The sequence below is a fragment of the Lepisosteus oculatus genome, chromosome 12, assembly GCF_040954835.1.
Source record: "Lepisosteus oculatus isolate fLepOcu1 chromosome 12, fLepOcu1.hap2, whole genome shotgun sequence".
Lineage (NCBI taxonomy): Eukaryota > Metazoa > Chordata > Actinopteri > Semionotiformes > Lepisosteidae > Lepisosteus > Lepisosteus oculatus.
Window position 1 is genome coordinate 17,786,237 of NC_090707.1, and position 17,738 is coordinate 17,803,974.

A 17,738-nucleotide genomic window follows, 5' to 3' on the forward strand; every position below is an offset into this window, starting at 1 on the left:
GTATTTCAAAAACCTGGGGGGTTCCCTCCCCCCAACAAATGTAATTTCCCTACATACCGGGGACTCAATGTCCTCAAGGAGCTGCACAGAACAGCGTTCGCACTTCAGCAGTGTCTGGGCTCGGTGCATGATCTTCCGCACAATCTTCTCCAGGTCTGTCTGCTCTTCGAATAAGTCGTTGACAACTTCGAGCAAAGCCTAGGCGGAAAGCAGGAGAAAAAAAAAAATTGCGATAAGAAACGAACTGTCAGGAGGGATACTGTCGGCATCCAAAGCCACCGAAAATGGTGGTGGTAGTGTTTCAAAGAGAGTCTGAAACACTAGTGCAAGCATTAACATGACTGAAATGTGCCGTTCAGTAGTTTGGTTAGATCCTAACCTCCCCTGCAGCATTGCAAGGTGTGAGCCAAGGGATTTTACTGCAAGAGCATAAATGGGGATGCAAGATATGCAAAAGGAAGTCCTGGGTGCGAGACATATATATATGTAGGTGAGCGGAAGTGTGCAGGAATAGAATCTAATCTTCCTCGCAAAATTCTGTTATTGACTCCATTAAATTAGTGTAATCATATATTTTTTTGCAGCTCTCATTATCTTAAAAAAAAACAAGAATAAGAGTCTGCTCTTGAATCCACAAATGGAGCAGATCCATATTGAGTAATATAGTATTCCATTTTTTAATTCAGTTGTTTTCTATTATTCAAATTATTCCCTGTAAGCTTCCCCATAAATGTGCTGGAGCAGGTAAATACATTTGAAAAGTAATATTTTAACATTATAATAAAGAATTGATAACTTAAAGAACATATGCACGTTTACAATGTACAGTATTTACAAACTGTAAGGGACATTGATAAAATGGCAGAAGAGCAATATTATCTCGTTTGTACTCTGAAGAGGGGGCAATGGCGACAAATTCAGAGTAGTTCTCCCAAAGCAAAATATACCTGGGGCAAAACATCTGCAACCTGAACTGGAAGAAAAAAGAAATCTTTTCATGAGTACACATCAAACAAATGAATATTTATCTGTTCCTATTAAAGCTCTTTAAGTCACATTTTCTGCTCTTGAAAAGGACATTTTCTTCAAATGTTTTTGTCATCAAGTGCAGAAACTCTTTAATAAATAATCTGGGCCACGGGCTCTAAACCCCCATCCAGCTGCATTTGAAAAGTAGTCTGAAATGTATAATATTACAGGGCATCAAAGAACCCCCTTAATTGATAGCATAGCAGAGGGAACGGCCACAAATATATTGGTGTCAAGGTGGCATCTGGAAATACCCTGATATTACGTTTCCTTCTCCCCATACCTGTCCAAATAATGACTCGCCTAACCCTTCATCCCCAATACGTAACCGTGGAAATCCCAACGTGCTAGTTCCTTTTAGGCCAGTTGGCTCTGTACCTGTCTTCATGCTTACTGGTGGTCTAGCACTGCAACGGTAAAATATGTCACTCCCCTTAAAAATAAATACAATACCAAGGGGGTGACCAAAACCTTATTATTTTACCCTCACCCTCTTCCTATGGAACTCTCCCCCAGATTTAAGTTCACACCATCTCAGAGACACGTGTGAGTCTGAATAGACAACACTTGTTTACTCTGAGTGACTATTTAATAGGGAACAGTGTCCACACGTGCAGTCCATTCTCCAATGTCCTTGTGAGAATGTTGGCATTTCTTGTTTAGACAGTGTCTCAACATCGCCCCCTAGTGGCTCAGACCCATTTGTCTGCTCCCCATTTGTTTGCCCTGTTACACGATGATAATACTGCTGATAAGTGTTAATGGTTCTGTAAACACTTTTATATTTTTCATTCCATTAGAATCCAGAGGGGACTATTTCTCTGAGGCACAAGGACTCGCACACCCCAAACTCTACCGATTTAAGTACAATTTACAAATTTCTAAGGACTTACAATGACAATTACAACATGGCTGCACTAAATGGCCACCGCTGGCCTTATGTACTGTATCAGTAGTCAGTGAAATAATGCCAAAAGCAGTCTATGGATGCCTAGTTGAGGATCAGTTATTATCTCTTGTGATTTATCTCTTGGACCAACTAGCTCTATGCCAACCTTTGCTTCCCACTCTATAGATTTAGCACTAAATGTTTCAGGAAAGAGTCCATTTAGTTAATGAAAAACACATGTGTCTCTTTAGCATATAACACAGTGACAGTGAGTGGGATGTGAGGGGATCAATGTTGAACCTTATTGTTAGCAGTGAGTGATGGGCTAGAGGAAGTGGATACACTAGCAATCCGCTGTCCAGAGTCCTGGATTCACTCTTACTCTGCTTCTGTCGTATTCTTTCCTAGAGGCAGCGAACAGCTGGGCATTGGATATGGCAATCCCACAGAATGGAAGATACATCTGCAGCACCTGGAAACACACGCAGATCAGGAAGCAATGCAGTTACAACAGGAACCTTTTTCACAGTATATCACACCTGTTTCCACAGCAGAACATTCTGATGAAGGCTGAAAAAGTTCAATTACCTCTAATACTTTTTCGATCAGAACAATCTAATATTTTTACCGACCTAACTACAGACCTACAGGCCTACAGACCTTGATACTATGCATTTATTCTATTCATTCTACACAGAATATATGTGGAATATACTCTATGTAGAATAAATAGAATAAATGATGCACAATGCAACTAATTGTAAACACTAATTGTTTTTTTCCTTGTATATATTTTGCATTATACTTTTCAAATTTTAGTCCATGTAAAGGAACACGTAATAGGTTTATTCCATGCTGAAAAAAAGAAGAAAGAGAACACAACGTTTCGGCCGTGGAGCCTTCTTCAGGTGTTCTCTTTCTTCTTTTCAGCATTAAATAAACGTATTACTTGTTCCTTTGCAGCCTACGCATGCTGACGCAGCTACCCACCTGAACTACTTTAGTCCATGTAAATTGCTTGAAAGGTGACATGGATTAACGAATCATAATTTCTAGACAAATTTACGTTTCACTGTATTGTGTTAACCTGTATATTAGTATTTCTTCATTAATCTTTTACTATTTTGTGCTTTAAATTATGATACAGCATAATTATTTATGCTCTTGCTTGAAACATTTTACATTTATCAGCTAATATTGGGAAGTGAATGACAGGAAAATTCAGAGCTCCAAATATTTACCAGTGCCCCATATCTTCCAGTGAAGGTTGCCTCAGAGCTAATAAAACTAGAGCTGATGTTGCCTATTAACATGCTTTGCTAAAGGCCCGAGTTCTATGTGGACTCTGTGGATTCTGATAGCTAAAACTAACACTTACTGTAGTATTCCAGGGTCAATAATATGAAGAAGAAAAGTGACAAAGCATTAGTGCTGTCTTGAACTCCAACAGATGATGGAACACTCCTCTGAAAAAATACCTTATTGCAAATCTGTAATTTTGTATATTGTGTGGATATTAGATTTTATACTACTGCATTGCAAAAACATTAGAATACAAGGTGACAGACACGTTAAAAAGTGTGATGAAGAATAATTGATCAAACACAGAAATAACAGCATTTCAGTAAACATACCTCACCTTTATAAAAACACCTTTAAAAAACTCCCGTCTTTACTTGGATTTTGGATAATGAATCTTGTTTGCTTTAGATGAACATAAACTTGTTCTGTGGTGTCTGTAGTAATGTAATGCTTAATGTTATCTATGATTTCTATAAGAATGCAGTCTAGGATAGCATCACCAAAGACTTTACATCTTCTCCTGTGGACATTCTATGTGAGTGAATCTACATTCTCTTCTGCATTATGTAACAAGGTTGTCAATACTTATAGATCAAAGAATTCACCCTGATAAACATGACTGACATTAATGGCCCATGACAGAGGTGAGAAACCATCCACTTTCACCTTCAATTCCAGAGACATGCTCAACACATCCACCCCCACATACTCGCTGATTGTAAAAATGCATTAACCCTTCCTAACTCAAGAAGAATTTGAATTGCAAGTTGTCTCTTGTGTTTTTCTGATATTTCAGTGAATACATTGTCTGTCACACACACTCAAGACTTCAGGCTTGAGATTGTCCTTGCTACTGTGGCACATAGTCATCAGATCACATCCAGACGCAGCAAAGAATGGGTCCATCTCCCAAGGAGATTGGAGGGTGATCTCCAGAAAAGCCTGGTACCCTTATGTTCAGCTTGGTGATTTAGAAAAATGTAGTTAAAGAACCTTTTTCTAGATAAACAGCAATGATTTTAGCTGTGGTGTGCACCTACAACCTTGAGAAAACCACTCCATGCCTCATCCTATTTCTGCTACAGTTATTTGATATTTCACATATGTTCTTCTATCCACTTATTGTATTGATTGTGTACAACTGTTACTCTGGAGAAAGAAAGGGGTCTAGACAGGATATTACTGCTTTCTGTACGGTGAGAACCTGAAACAATGGAAGTCTCCACATCAAAAAGTCACCAGCAGCCGTAAGGCTTCAGCAGAGGAGAAACAGGGCCATATTTTCCAATAGGCACAGTAAAAAATAAAGTTGTCTTTTATGTGATTTTTTTTGTGCTATATAATTTTGTTACCTATAGCAGCTGAGCCTGAGTTGGATAAGCTGTAGGAGTGGTTAGAAAATTGGTGGAGGGATGATTTTGTCATGTTTTTTTTTATTTCTGTGATGAAAACTGTCAAAGATCACCTCTTGTATATATATATCAAGAACAGGGTATCAGAAAAAATATTTAAGATAATTGAATATATTCTACCTACAAAAATTGATATACCCTTAAAACATATATCTACCAAAGGGCCCACAAAACAGAGGTGCCCAGGGCCTACATGGATCTTAAGCAGGTCCTGAGGAGAAGTGCACACCTTGTAAAATATAATGAACATTTTCATACTAACAGGTATGGTCCGTCCCAATGTGAAATTTACTGCTAATCACAAAGAATCAAGTAATCTTCTATTCGTTGAGAACCTTCTATGTTTCTCCATTGAAACCCATGTGAAGAATAACTCAGAATCACTCAGCAGTTTGGTTAGATCCTTGTAAAGACGAGAGAGACTTTATAAGTGTATTTGGTGTAGCTCCGCTGGCTAAGGGAATTTTGGCAGCCTTGCTGAAGGATGATACTGCCCAGCTGCCCCCTCCCTGGATCGTGCCAGGGAGTTGCTACAGAGGTGTATCCCAGGTTTATGAGAGAGATGTATTGTGGGAAGTCCTGGGGACAACACTTCTATACACGCAAGCGGAAGTGCAAGATTTGGGTCTAAGGTTCTTCCCAGATTTGTATTCTGACTGTTACAATTGCATTTATATTAGTTACTAAGCAGCATGGTGAAGTGACTGTTAACATTACTGCCTTGAAGACTGTAAGGGATGGGTTTGATTCCAGTTAGGTTTACCGCTACATGAAGGTTGCATGATTTCCTTGCTGCCAAGTACTGAAGGTCTTCTCAGAGCGCTCCAGTTTCCTCCCTGAGCCTGAAGTCACATTTTCTAGATTATTTGGCATGTCAGAATTGTCCTCCTTGAACGTGTCCTGTGATGGACTAGTGTCCTGTCCAAGACATATTCTTGCCCCAGTTTTCTGCTGAGACAGATCACCGTGACCCTGTATTAGGCTTTAGCAGTTATTGAAAATGGATTGACAGGTACAGTATATCAGTTACTAATTTTCAGCCTACACTAAAATAAAGAGGAATAAGTAAGCTTATTCTACAAAATTGTGCAATGGCAAGACTGACATTTGAAAAATTCCTTGTGAAGCAAAAGTTGTCAGTGAATGTTTTAATAAATACTGTAAACAAATAAGAACTACTGGAGAGTGGACAACACAAAAAGGCCCACAATACAGTTTTTACTTGGTAATGATTGCGTTAATATCGCTATGTAAAAATAAACAGCCCAAAGCCAGCAACTGCTAAAAATCATTTGTGCTTTGTAGATATTTTGTACAGTACGTGTATTTAATAAGCAAATGTGCAGATTTGGATGCACTTCTGTATAACATTACTGGTACAATTGTAACAAGACCCTCACAGTGCCCTGAAATCATGCAGAACAAAGCAATTAAACTTTACATTTTTCATAAAATAGCAAAGACAAATATAGTGAGATAACAACATGCTTTTATTTGGAGATTTTACCATATAAAAGAACTGCCAAAGTGGTGCAGTTAACTCTGACCTTAATGTATTTGTTGCTGAAGAAATACAATCATGTCTTACTATTATTAGCCAACAATTGACAAGTTCATTAATTTGCTTGCAATCTGTTGCACTTTCAATTTTGTAACAGTGGCTTGAGTGATGTCTTAAATGTTTCTGACTGAATATCAAGAGAGTTAATGAGTTAGGTGGCACAGTGGTTAGCATTGCAGCTTTATAGTACTGGCTCTTTAAGTTCAATTCCAGATCAGATGTGGGGTGCTATGTGTGTGGAGTTTGTATGTTCTCCCTGTGTTCATGCATGTTTTTGTCAGGTGTTCCAATTTCCTCCCACAGTCCAAAGACATGCAGTACTGGTAGGTCAATTGGCTTCTGGAAAAAGTGGAAAAAATTCTGGAAAAAATGTATGTCTGTGTCTATGTGTGCCCTGTGATGGACTGGTGTCCTGTCTTGGGTGTATCCCTCTTTGTGTCCGTTGCTTGCCGGGATAGCATCCTGAACAGGATGAAATGGTTAGAAAATGGATGGGTTGAAGGTGCTCTGGGTTTCACACAGTTACATCTTTGTAGGCTGGGTAGGTGTACAGAAGAAGCATCAGTATGTGTTAGTCCTGGATCCAGCTGGTACAGGCAGTGTCTCTCTAAATTTGTACAAAGGAGAGGAGCTATGATTTTAGGAGGAGGAGCCAGCGCATCTTCAAATTTCCCGATTATAGAAATAGAAAAGTGTGGCGTCAAAACATCATTGTAACAGTCAATAATTAAAAATAATTGGAACGGCACTGTAGATTTCAGTACATGTGATAAGATATTCATTAAAAATAACTATGCATCAGAATACATAGCTAATATTTTGGCTACGTTTCATTATATTAACTGAGAAAAAAATAACATGTAAAAAATGAAATAATCCTTTTACAGTGCTGCTATCTCTCTTATCAAACAAAAATCTCTGGTAATGCTCTGTTGAATATTTAGCTATTTTGTTTTTAGGAAAATGGTGAAACCTGACAGGATGTAGGTTCTAGTACAAAAATAGCCTTTTGGCTTTATGGTAGTATGATGATCAAGTTTTCAAAGATTCTGATCAATGTAAATTAAAAAAATTAAACAAAATAAGCTGTATTAATAACAGTGAGAGTTTTTATAGTAGTTGAGTGGATTGGCGATGCTCACACCATATATATAACATATATTTTTATTTTGTCTAAGTAAGACTTCTAAACAGTAGTATACTTATGAAGCAAAAACATACTTTAGATTTAATTGCATTTGGCAGGGAAAATAAATTGTTATTCTCAGTTCAGCACTGTTTGAAGGTTCTCCCTTTATTTAGCTCAGAGAGCAGATTAAGAGGTTGATGTCTTTGCAGAGTATTACTGTAGGTTTTAACTAGGCTCTGTGGCACAGTGCTTAGCATTGTTTCTTTGCAGTGCTGAAGTCCTGGGTTCAATTCCAGACCCTGGTACTATCTGAGTGGAGTGCGTGTGTTTTCCCCATCTTTGTGTTGGTTTTCTCCGGGTGCTCTGGTTTCCCGGCAACAGTCCAACCACATGCTGGTAGGTTAATTGGCTTCTGGGAAAACTGGCCCTAGTGTGAGTGTGTGTCTGTGTCTGCCCTGTGGTGGAATGGCATCTAGTCTAGGGTGTACCCTGCCTTGTACCCTGAAGTGAAAAAACAGATAAGAAATGGATGGATAGCTGAATAACTGACAGACACCAATTAAAAAATAAATTACAGCAGTTTAAGAACAATAATGCAGCATTGAGTAACCATTGCCCTGCCTCTTATAATGTTTCACATTGTGTTACAAATATGATAAAGCCCTAAAAAGCAAATGAACATGTTCCCTTAAAATTACTCCTACCTGCTGCTGTATAAAATTACATTTATGGATTTTCTGATTGCAGTAGTCCAAAGGATAAGATGACTTAAGGGAAAACTGTTCAGTTCTTGAGATACACTGGTAAACATTTCCACTGACTTTGTTAAGATTAAAAAAAGATCTACATGCAGACGTCTCATACTGTATATGTCAGTGTTACATACACATTTTTTTCACTTACATCGCATTTTTCATCCTGTTTTCTAGTTGTGTGAGGAAAGGAAACTGTTCAGACAAAGTCATAATCCATTTTAATCTCTGATTTACAATGTTACAGATATGTTTAAATAAATTATTTATGTTGTGTTTTCTAGATATGTGAATTTGTTTTCAACCAGTCTTCAGAAATGTATTTGTAGAGTGATATGAAAATGGAATATGACAACAACATAGGAAAAAATTTGTGGTTGCCTAGCAGTAGAATCTGACATAAAATGGAATTTGTGTTTAAATGGAACTGTAAGTGTAAAAAAGAAACAATAAAAGCCTTTGAAATCTGTTTTCAACATCATGAATAAAGACTCAATAAGGATCTTTGAATACATGTACTTAATAAATATTAGTTTCTTCTTAGACTCTCCAAGGACAGTTCACTGGTTCATGTCAAAGCATTGTTTACTGTATGTCTCATGTAGGCCCTTACAGTATATTATCATTATTAAACATGCCAATAAAGATAGTTGAGATCAGATATGTCTTAGCTGTCTTAGCTTAATGTTGCAACAAGTAAATGGCATTTATTCTGTTTTTGATCGATAGATAATTATTATTTTCAGCCTTTATTTAGAAGTCATGTACAGTACTGTATATGCTACAGTCATTTCAGATGCGAAATGGCTGTTAATGTATTAAATAAATTATGTCAAAATAATTGGGTTTAAGGCTTAATGATTTGGCCATTACAATACATTATATCATCTTAATATTTGGCTTTTTGAGGTTTATTATCAATATCAATTTTACAATCTTACTGATAAGATCCAAAATAAAGTTTTAAAAGAGCTGTAGTCAGCATTTACTGTATATTTTAGCTGTTTTGCAGATATGACCTAATACCCTCAATACTGTATATTTTCAAGAACAGAGAGACAAAACAAAATCTCTAGAGAATTTTTATAAAAGAGTCAAAATAATTAATTAATAATTATAAAAGAGGGGTCACATTTACTTTCAGTAGTAGAAAAATAGCCTTTATTGTTTCACAAAATGGATGCTGAAATGGGAGGTATTTTCTTACATAGCCTTTGATGAAGGCTGTGCTTGGCCATCTTATATTAAAACCGCACTACTGTATACTGTATAACCCGGAGCACTGTACAGAAAATGATTTAAAATGAAGAATCAATGTTATTTCCTGCCGGCATCTGACCTATAACAGCAAAACTACATCACTCAGTTGTTGACCTGTAATGACCATGTAATTTTTCTTCTCAGGTCACATTGTTCCAAACAGACCCACGAAAGAATATGCAGAATAGCAAGACAGAACTGGTCTCTCGGCATGACATGTACTGAAGCTAACACAAGAACAACAAACCAAGAAGGTGCTAGGGACACTCCAGCACTTTATCATGTAGATAACATTGGCAATTCTGATAGTAATTTATGGGGAAAGATGTCTGTTCTACCTTTTTCTACATCTCAACCTCCAGGCCTCCAACCTTGAAAGCTTTAAGGCACGTTTATTTTTTATTTATTCTATTTTGCAGCATTTAGTTTCTTGTGAAAAACTGAATGAAAGCTGACTTTATCTCTTAACATTATGAAACCGCCAGAGAGATAATTGAAAGGACATTCCATTACCATGACAAAAAAAAAGGACTCAATGCAGTATGGTAAGCTGAAAATGAAACCAAGTTTATTTTTCGCAACAATTGTATAATGCAGCATTGACTTTAATAACATGTTGAAGAGAAGTATCATTGCATATTCTTAGACAAAGCAAATGTATGATGACAGATGGCATATCTGGTTGTCTTATCTTGAAAGAATATACGTCAGCACCACTATTCACAAATCATTTACTGAATATACCTGATGAGTTGTAGAAGATGTCATTTCAACTCAAATTCAAACATTTGTGCAAGCCTGTCTCTCACCAATGCAAGGAGTCTGCAGCCCATATTACACTGACTGACGGTGCAAGATTTAAAAAAAACAACTTTCGTGATTAAAAAACTCTGTGATTATCAGAATTAACCTACAGTATATTTGTTGTTTCCAAATGAAGGTCTGATTACAGATCAACAACTCCCACAGATCAACTGTATGAATAACTAAATCGTACTTTACGATATAATGGAGGGAAAAAATTAGTAGAAACCTGTTTCAGAAGCAAGATCCATTGTTTAATAAAAAATGATTTACTTTGGTACCTGTTAAGCATTGTTAAGCGATTAACACATCTTAAATATTTCAGGAAAAAGCTGCACCATTGTTGCAAATAAATGAATATTTAACATTTTTCTCCTTCATTATTGATTCCCTATCATTATTGATTATAATTAACAAGAAACCAAAGTTCCTAGTTATTCTTAGTAGCTGTATGTTAGAAGGTGCATTAAAACTTTAAATTTAGAAAGGCACAAGAATGGAGAAAATGCAAGTTAGTTCCCTAATTAATGCCTCAGAGCATGAGTTCAGGAAGCCTCAGATTCAAAGTCAGTTGTCTCAGATTCAATTCAAGCTCAATTGTCTCAGATGGGGTTCAACTTGGAACCATTATGGACCACATTCTAAAGCCAAAAGAGGCATTTTCTGGCCAGAGTGTTCAGGAACTTTCTTATCAAAGTGGTTGATTCTGTGTTGTATACATTCTGCATGCATGTTTAAAATGAACTAGCTGGTGTATTAAGCATCTGAGGATAAACAAAACTTTTTCCTGGACCACATCCCTGGCAGGACTAATATCTAACTTTTTGAGTTCTTTGTCCCATACAGTATAAGGCTGATCAGGAGAAATTATAGAAAGGCAACACTAGTCCTGTTTTAGTTGCTGTTAAGACAAATAAATCAGCCATTGGGTGATAGTTACTAATTGTTTAAAGAATTTCGCCCTGCTTTTTCTTAAAAGAAGCCAGGGTACCGGCTTCAAAAACAGGGCTGGGTATCTTGTTCTAAAACTCCACAAACAGCTGCACAAAAACAGGTGTGCCTCCTGTTCTCAATTTTAAATGTGCTTCCACATAGTTTCCACTTATTAGCACACCATCCCAATTTATCAGCCTTTTGGTTTTATATTTCACTGTTCATTCTGAAGAAGTCTATTCAGCATCTCCAATGCTTTTGAAGATTTTGATTCAGGTCCTCTGAATGTTAAAGACTAAAAAGTTTCAGTTCTTTTAGCCTGCAGGCTGAGCCCGGGAATTTAGATGGTCACTCATGTCTGGGCTGGGCTGGGTTGATTTCTGAGCAGTAACATCTTTTGAAATACATGGTGATCAACATTTAAAATGAGATTTTTAATTTTGAGAATTAATCTTGATTATCCTCTGTAAACCATATTGATGATCTTCCAGTTCAGTCCTAATTGTTTCCATAACTATATTCATAATAGTAAAGTCAAACGCAATTGTCTATAGGTTACTGGGTTCAGTTTTGTTATCCTTTTTATAAATGTACATTACATAATCTTTAGAAAGATCATTTTCCAGTGATCTTTCTAAACATTCTGATTATATAGACATCACAAAAATGCTGATAGAAAACTCTAATATGTTTTTTTTTATGGCAGGAAACATGAAACATGAGTCAACTAAGGCTAATAAACCTCAACATCCAGTCTTTAATCTTGCATGTGTAAGGAAATTGTCTAACTGAGACTGAGAATGACAGATGTGCAGTATTGTGGCAGTCAGTACTGTGGAATATATGCACTTCTGTTCATTAACTTCTCTGTTTTTAGCATACTATTAGAGAATGGGCTATAAAATCACTAAAGAAATGCGAATTGCTGTTCAAGTGCCATTCTTATTTACAGAAGTGCCTTGTAAGCTAAGACCAGGCTTCCTTACACTTCTGGACTCTATCTCAGGGCAAAACCAATGACACTTTTATTAACAACAGGAAGGAAGGTACAGAAAGCAGTGTTAATACATTTACTCAAACACGAGTCAATATCTCACCAACTAAGGATAATAAACCTTAACAAACAAATCTGTTCTTCTAGCCTAGAGTTCACTCTGTATTGCTAGTTTCCATCACAGAGGGGCTTCTAAACTCTTGACTGTGTACATAGTGCATTACAAATGCATTTAACACTGATTGCCCATTACAGATGTAATATTAAATATTTATGTAAAAGGAATCCATACTGCGACAAATTTCACAATGCCTCATGCTCCTCATTATTTGATTTTCCTATAAATAATTCCAACTGTTTCATAGATCAAACTGAAATGAATTATCCAGTTTCCTCTGTTGGCTCTTCGCCTTCTCTTTTCTGCTTTATTGTATTTTCTGTAATTGTTCCAACTACATTTTAGATGAATAAAAGGACTACTGATCTAAGATCTTTGCTGATATGCAGTAAACAGACCAGAATGAATGCCCAGTTCAAAACTACAAACCTCATCAGATAAAATGATTTTTTTATACCATAATAACTGGAATGGAGGGTGATGTATTGGTGGAGGTAGCAGGGTTGTATGTTGTTTAAATCTCTGCAAGGTAAAAAATTTTAAAAGATGGATCTTTTTCAAGAATAACACCTCTATACTGAAAAGTAATCAGTTATATACAGCATTGGATTGCAAAGCATAACAGAAAGAATAAAGAAAAAGACGCATACACCCAATTTCATTGTGCCAAGAGCCTATCTACAGTAAAAAGGTACTGTATAAATCAGACGATAGGGTATATTTGGATCTCAACTGCTCTGTGGTTATGAGTTCCCTAATTAAGGAACACAGATGATTACTGAAGTATCTCAATAAATGAATGAAGTGTCAGAACAAATAAGCTGGCATCATCAACACTACTGCTGTGATATTTTGAGGCCCCATTCTTTTTCATAAAATTTATCTCATTGGACATCACCCTCGAGCTGTTTATGATATCATTAAAACTGTATACAAGGCATTTTAAAAACTGAAATGGCAGATTACGGGGGCTTTTTTGATGAAAAACAGATATTATGAACCAGTTCTTTTAAGCAAGCCATTCTATGAATAAATTAAACTGAAGAATGCAAATAATTCAGAGCAGAGACCTTGTTTTATGAGATTCAAATCAGACCTTAAAAATCAGACCTTTGGTCTATAGATGTTAAATGCTAAAACTGGAACAGTACATGCGTGTTTTTCAATAAATATGGCTGAAAACATTGTCGAAAACAAATTGCCTTTGGTGGCTGAACAGGTGGGGTGCAATAGTATTGTTTTGTACGTTAATATTGATGTCATGGGATCCACAGACCCCTGTCTTGCCATAGAATCAAATATGGATGTTGTACAGGAAGGATGAAGGATGAATAACTTTAATAACCCAAGGATGCTGTACATTTATGATGCACTTTATGATTCCCCGGCCCAAAGCTGACTGTATGTGAGATATACAATGATCTGGCTGTAGCTAGTGTAACTCTATAGACTTGCAGGTGTTCATTATATGCCTGAGTGTGAATCTCTTAGCCCATTGTAGCTAAGCTTAACTTAGCTAACCTTAGTTCTGATTCGAGAAATCCGTGTGGTTCACATATTTCAGATAGGGATCAATGATCACAAATTTGTTGTTCAATGTCGTGAATATCATGAAGGATATCCAAGGACCTCCACCATCAGCCGTTGAAAGTAATGGGTTGAGTCTGTGCCCTCTGCAAGCACTATCAACTCACAGATGTTCAAATATCCAACAGGACAGGCCTCTCACTGCTGTGTATGATTTTACCAAGTAGTCAGTTCCTGCGGTGAATGCTTTTCAGAGATATAATGTGGATAGTTTACCCTAAATCAGCATACATGATACGGAAATACCTTCCATCCCCTTCCCACAATGAGGTTCAAAACTGTAAGAAATGCCTTTTGTCAACTCTTAGTGACATTTTTACATGGTATACCAGTTGCAGGTAGCTGGTAGCTAAGATGGCACCTGCTGCTGTGTCAAGACGTCATATTAATCCCAGGCTACATAGTGGCAATTGCATAGTGCCAAAAGTGTTTGTAGTGTCCTTGGCAACCTCTATCAGCCCTGACCTGGTAACCCAGTGATTCCATCTCTTAAAGCCCTTTAAGACACTGCTGTCTAGCACATATTTTGCATCCAATAATGAAATACAGCAGACAGTCAGGTCTTGTCTCCAGGAGTTTAACAGAGATTTCTACTAGTCTGCGTTCATTGCATGGGTGTTAAGGTGGGACATTAAGACATTAAGTTTTATTATTTATCATAATTGCTTTACCAGTGAACTCCTGTTATTTATTGAAACACCTTTAATTATGCTGCAATACTATAGTCACAAATCAACAGAAAGCACCTTACCTCTTCTTTATAAATGACTTTTCCAGCGCAAAAGCACTTTCTCCAGCAATGGACATTATGGCAGAGCAAATCGTGCATGCAAAGCTACAAAAAAAGCAATAAACACTTAAAATGTAAAGTATGGTGGCAATAGCTGCTGATTTTGCTTGCCTCGCATTAGATTAATAATGTCAAAATTGTTTTTGGTCTGCCCAGACATTCATTGCTTTTGGAAAATCAGTGCAGTTGCTTGAATAAGTAGCACTGTAGCATTTTATTCTACTAGTAAGTGGTGGTAAATACCAGCAGTTAATTCATAACTATTTAGGTGGCAATTACTTTAAATTACCAGCATGTGCAGGTCAGGTACCAGAGGCTTAAAGTCAACTGTTAGTAGGGTCATAGTCAATACAAAGCCTTGCTAACAAAATTCTAACACTGTTAGAATTTTCTGAAGTTTGACTAAAAGCTATCAGTCAAAAAAGGGCTTTATTATTTTAATAATCTGATACTCAGACAATTATAGTATCAGCTACCACCTACATTAGTCCCATCCTCGGCAAATGACGGAGTAAAAAAGAATACTATAACAATTGTTAATAGATATAGACAATAGACATAGAATACTATATCTAAAAGACAAAATGATGTCTGTAGTTTACATTTTTCCAAATGTAGAAGACAGAATAAAAACAAAATAATAAAATGCTAAACGTTATGCATATAATTGACTGCATATACTAATGTACATTCAACATTAGTATTGCACAAAGTGTATTTGTTGCATTTATCTTTTGCATTTGCTGTACTTCTGACATATCTAAATTGTAATCATATTACTTACTTTTACCTTCATAAATGCTAACATATGTTATCGAAATATTAATTAAGAGTTTTTACACTTGTTTTACAAGCTAAAATTCATTGTTAGCTTTTAACAGGACCACTGACCTAAATCCAAGAAAGTTAACTATATTACATAACACCAAAAATTAAACATTGAATATAACCAACATGTCATTCCCTTTTTTCTTTATATTTCATTCCCCACAGAAAAAGGTATTCACAGTATCTTTAATCTCAATGACAGCATCAGCATCAAGACAACATGTTACAGTTCCTACTGCGAGGCGCCTTTGTAATGAGTTCCTTCTTTGCAGCAAACTCCGGCAATTAAAATCTGCACACAAACAAAATTGTGGCCTAATTTACCCCCCAAATAAACCATCTGTGGTGTAGGCCAATTATGCTAACTGACAAACAAAAGTAGGTTTAGTCAAGATAATTTTTGCAATTTGTCAATTTCAAAAGACACATTTGTGCTGTACATATTCTGTTTGTACCATACACAGCTGTATCATTTTTGTGAAAAAGAAAAGTAAAGAGGAGTTATACAGATGTTTATTTACCCATTCAACACTTGTAATCAAAAACGACCAAATCAAAATACACTCCAAAATATCTGGCTGCCACATTTTACAGTATGTCTCTCATAATGGGAATATCTTCTATCAGTTGGTTTTTAGATTTCTCTCTCTATTGCATATTATTACACTCACACATACACTCAGACAATCTCTACATACTGTACCTGACAAGCTACAGGATGTTCCCATGAACATGCACATTAATGTATTGTCAATTCACTAATCTCTATTTTTCTTCCATCTATTTATAAAAAGCTTTCATACAATTTAATGTCACTGGCTGCCTAATGCTGCCTAATAAGAAATTAGCTAGACAAGTAAAGAGTATTACCAGATGATTTCCCTGCTAAACGTTTGATTAGTCTTTTTTCTTCTAACTCATGAACCAACCAGTTCAGGTTGTTGAAAAGCATCTGAATAATTTCTCTTCATGATGCTGTTGCCTCTTGAAAGCTTGAGTCTCCACATTACAGACAAGGTTTAAATATGATGAGAAGGCCAAAGTTGATATTATTGTTGACTTGTTTTCATAACTAGGTTCTTGTCTGGTAAGGTAAAAGTTCAGTTCAATAGTTGTTCCATTATTCTACATTTGCTGGAATCGCAATACAAATAATGAATTACTGAATTTTATTGTATTTGTTGAGATATTTCTAAAAATACTCAGCTGGCTGCAAAGTGAAATTATGCATTATTTCTGCTTTATGTAGATAAATATAATTAGTACCTGTCATGGAAGGGTTATTACAGTATTGCTTCAACTCCATTTGACAAGAAAAGTAGTATCTAGGAATGGAAATTTAAGAATGTGTGCCAGGGAGACTCATTTTACTGCTGTTTTAATTATTGCCTAAAAGACAGATGATGGACCTGTGTCTATGTTACTGTATATTTGTTTATTTATTTATCTACTTAAATTTAGTGATGCATATTATTTCCCCATTTACACCCTAGTCTGAGGCAATTCTAATTCAAACTGTCTTGTCAAAGCACTTTATACAGTCATCGTAATGAACAGGCAAGTACCACATTCCAGGGCTCTTTTTGCAATGCAAATTGAAATGGGATCCCTGCAACTAAATAGTACAAGGAACAATTTAGAGTACAAAGTTCCCAGCTCTACTTTCCTGGATCCTTAGAGGCCCAGATGGACTGATCAATGTATGGGTCAGTTCTGAGGTGAGCACTTGCTGTTTTTGCACTTTCCATCAAGAGAACGCCAGAACAAAATTCCAGATCCCCATTTCCAAGAAGGATTTCATATGCATTTTCTAAGTTTTTTAATTCAGATTCAAATTCAAAGAGCTTGGTTGGAGTGACTGATGACAGTGCTGCCAAAAGAGAAAAGATTAACGGAACGCTTCTTTCGGGGAAGATTTTAATGCACCAAAATCTGTATCTCATTTCGTGCCTACAAAGTCGGGCTCCTGGTATTCTAACATTATGGTACTTTACAAGTCTGCCAAAATGTTTGGGAATTAAGAGATACAACTGAAACTGAGTAAATGTGCCAGGGAAAACAAAACTGTGTGTAAATATCCACATCTATCAACTTAATTGCAGTATATGTATGTATTATTCAAGGACATGCAGCAGAGCAAAGTTGTTGACATCCACAGCAATTTTCTCTTAATGGCTGCTATCAGAACTTCGGCTCTTGACAATGCATCACCGCTTAAAAGACACAAGCACAGGCCTGCTCTTTCTCATGAAAAAGTCTCATGGTAAGGGCTGCAGCAAAGCAGAACCTATCCTTGAAAGCAGGTGGGATGCAAGTGTATTGCAGGCGACACAGAAAATTAAGAAACACT

General features: G+C 36.4%; 1 protein-coding gene across 1 annotated transcript in view; it reads right to left on the reverse strand.

The window, feature by feature from the left end:
- The window catches only part of pde11a (phosphodiesterase 11a), a 97,581-nt gene that overhangs the window by 63,428 nt on the left and 16,415 nt on the right, over nucleotides 1-17,738 (reverse strand). Inside the window, exons 3-4 of the mRNA XM_015358865.2 lie at nucleotides 2,301-2,390; nucleotides 58-198 (exon numbers count right to left, since the gene is read on the reverse strand). Coding sequence (XP_015214351.1) covers nucleotides 58-198; nucleotides 2,301-2,390 — 231 coding nt within the window. The remainder of the gene's footprint in view (nucleotides 1-57; nucleotides 199-2,300; nucleotides 2,391-17,738) is intronic.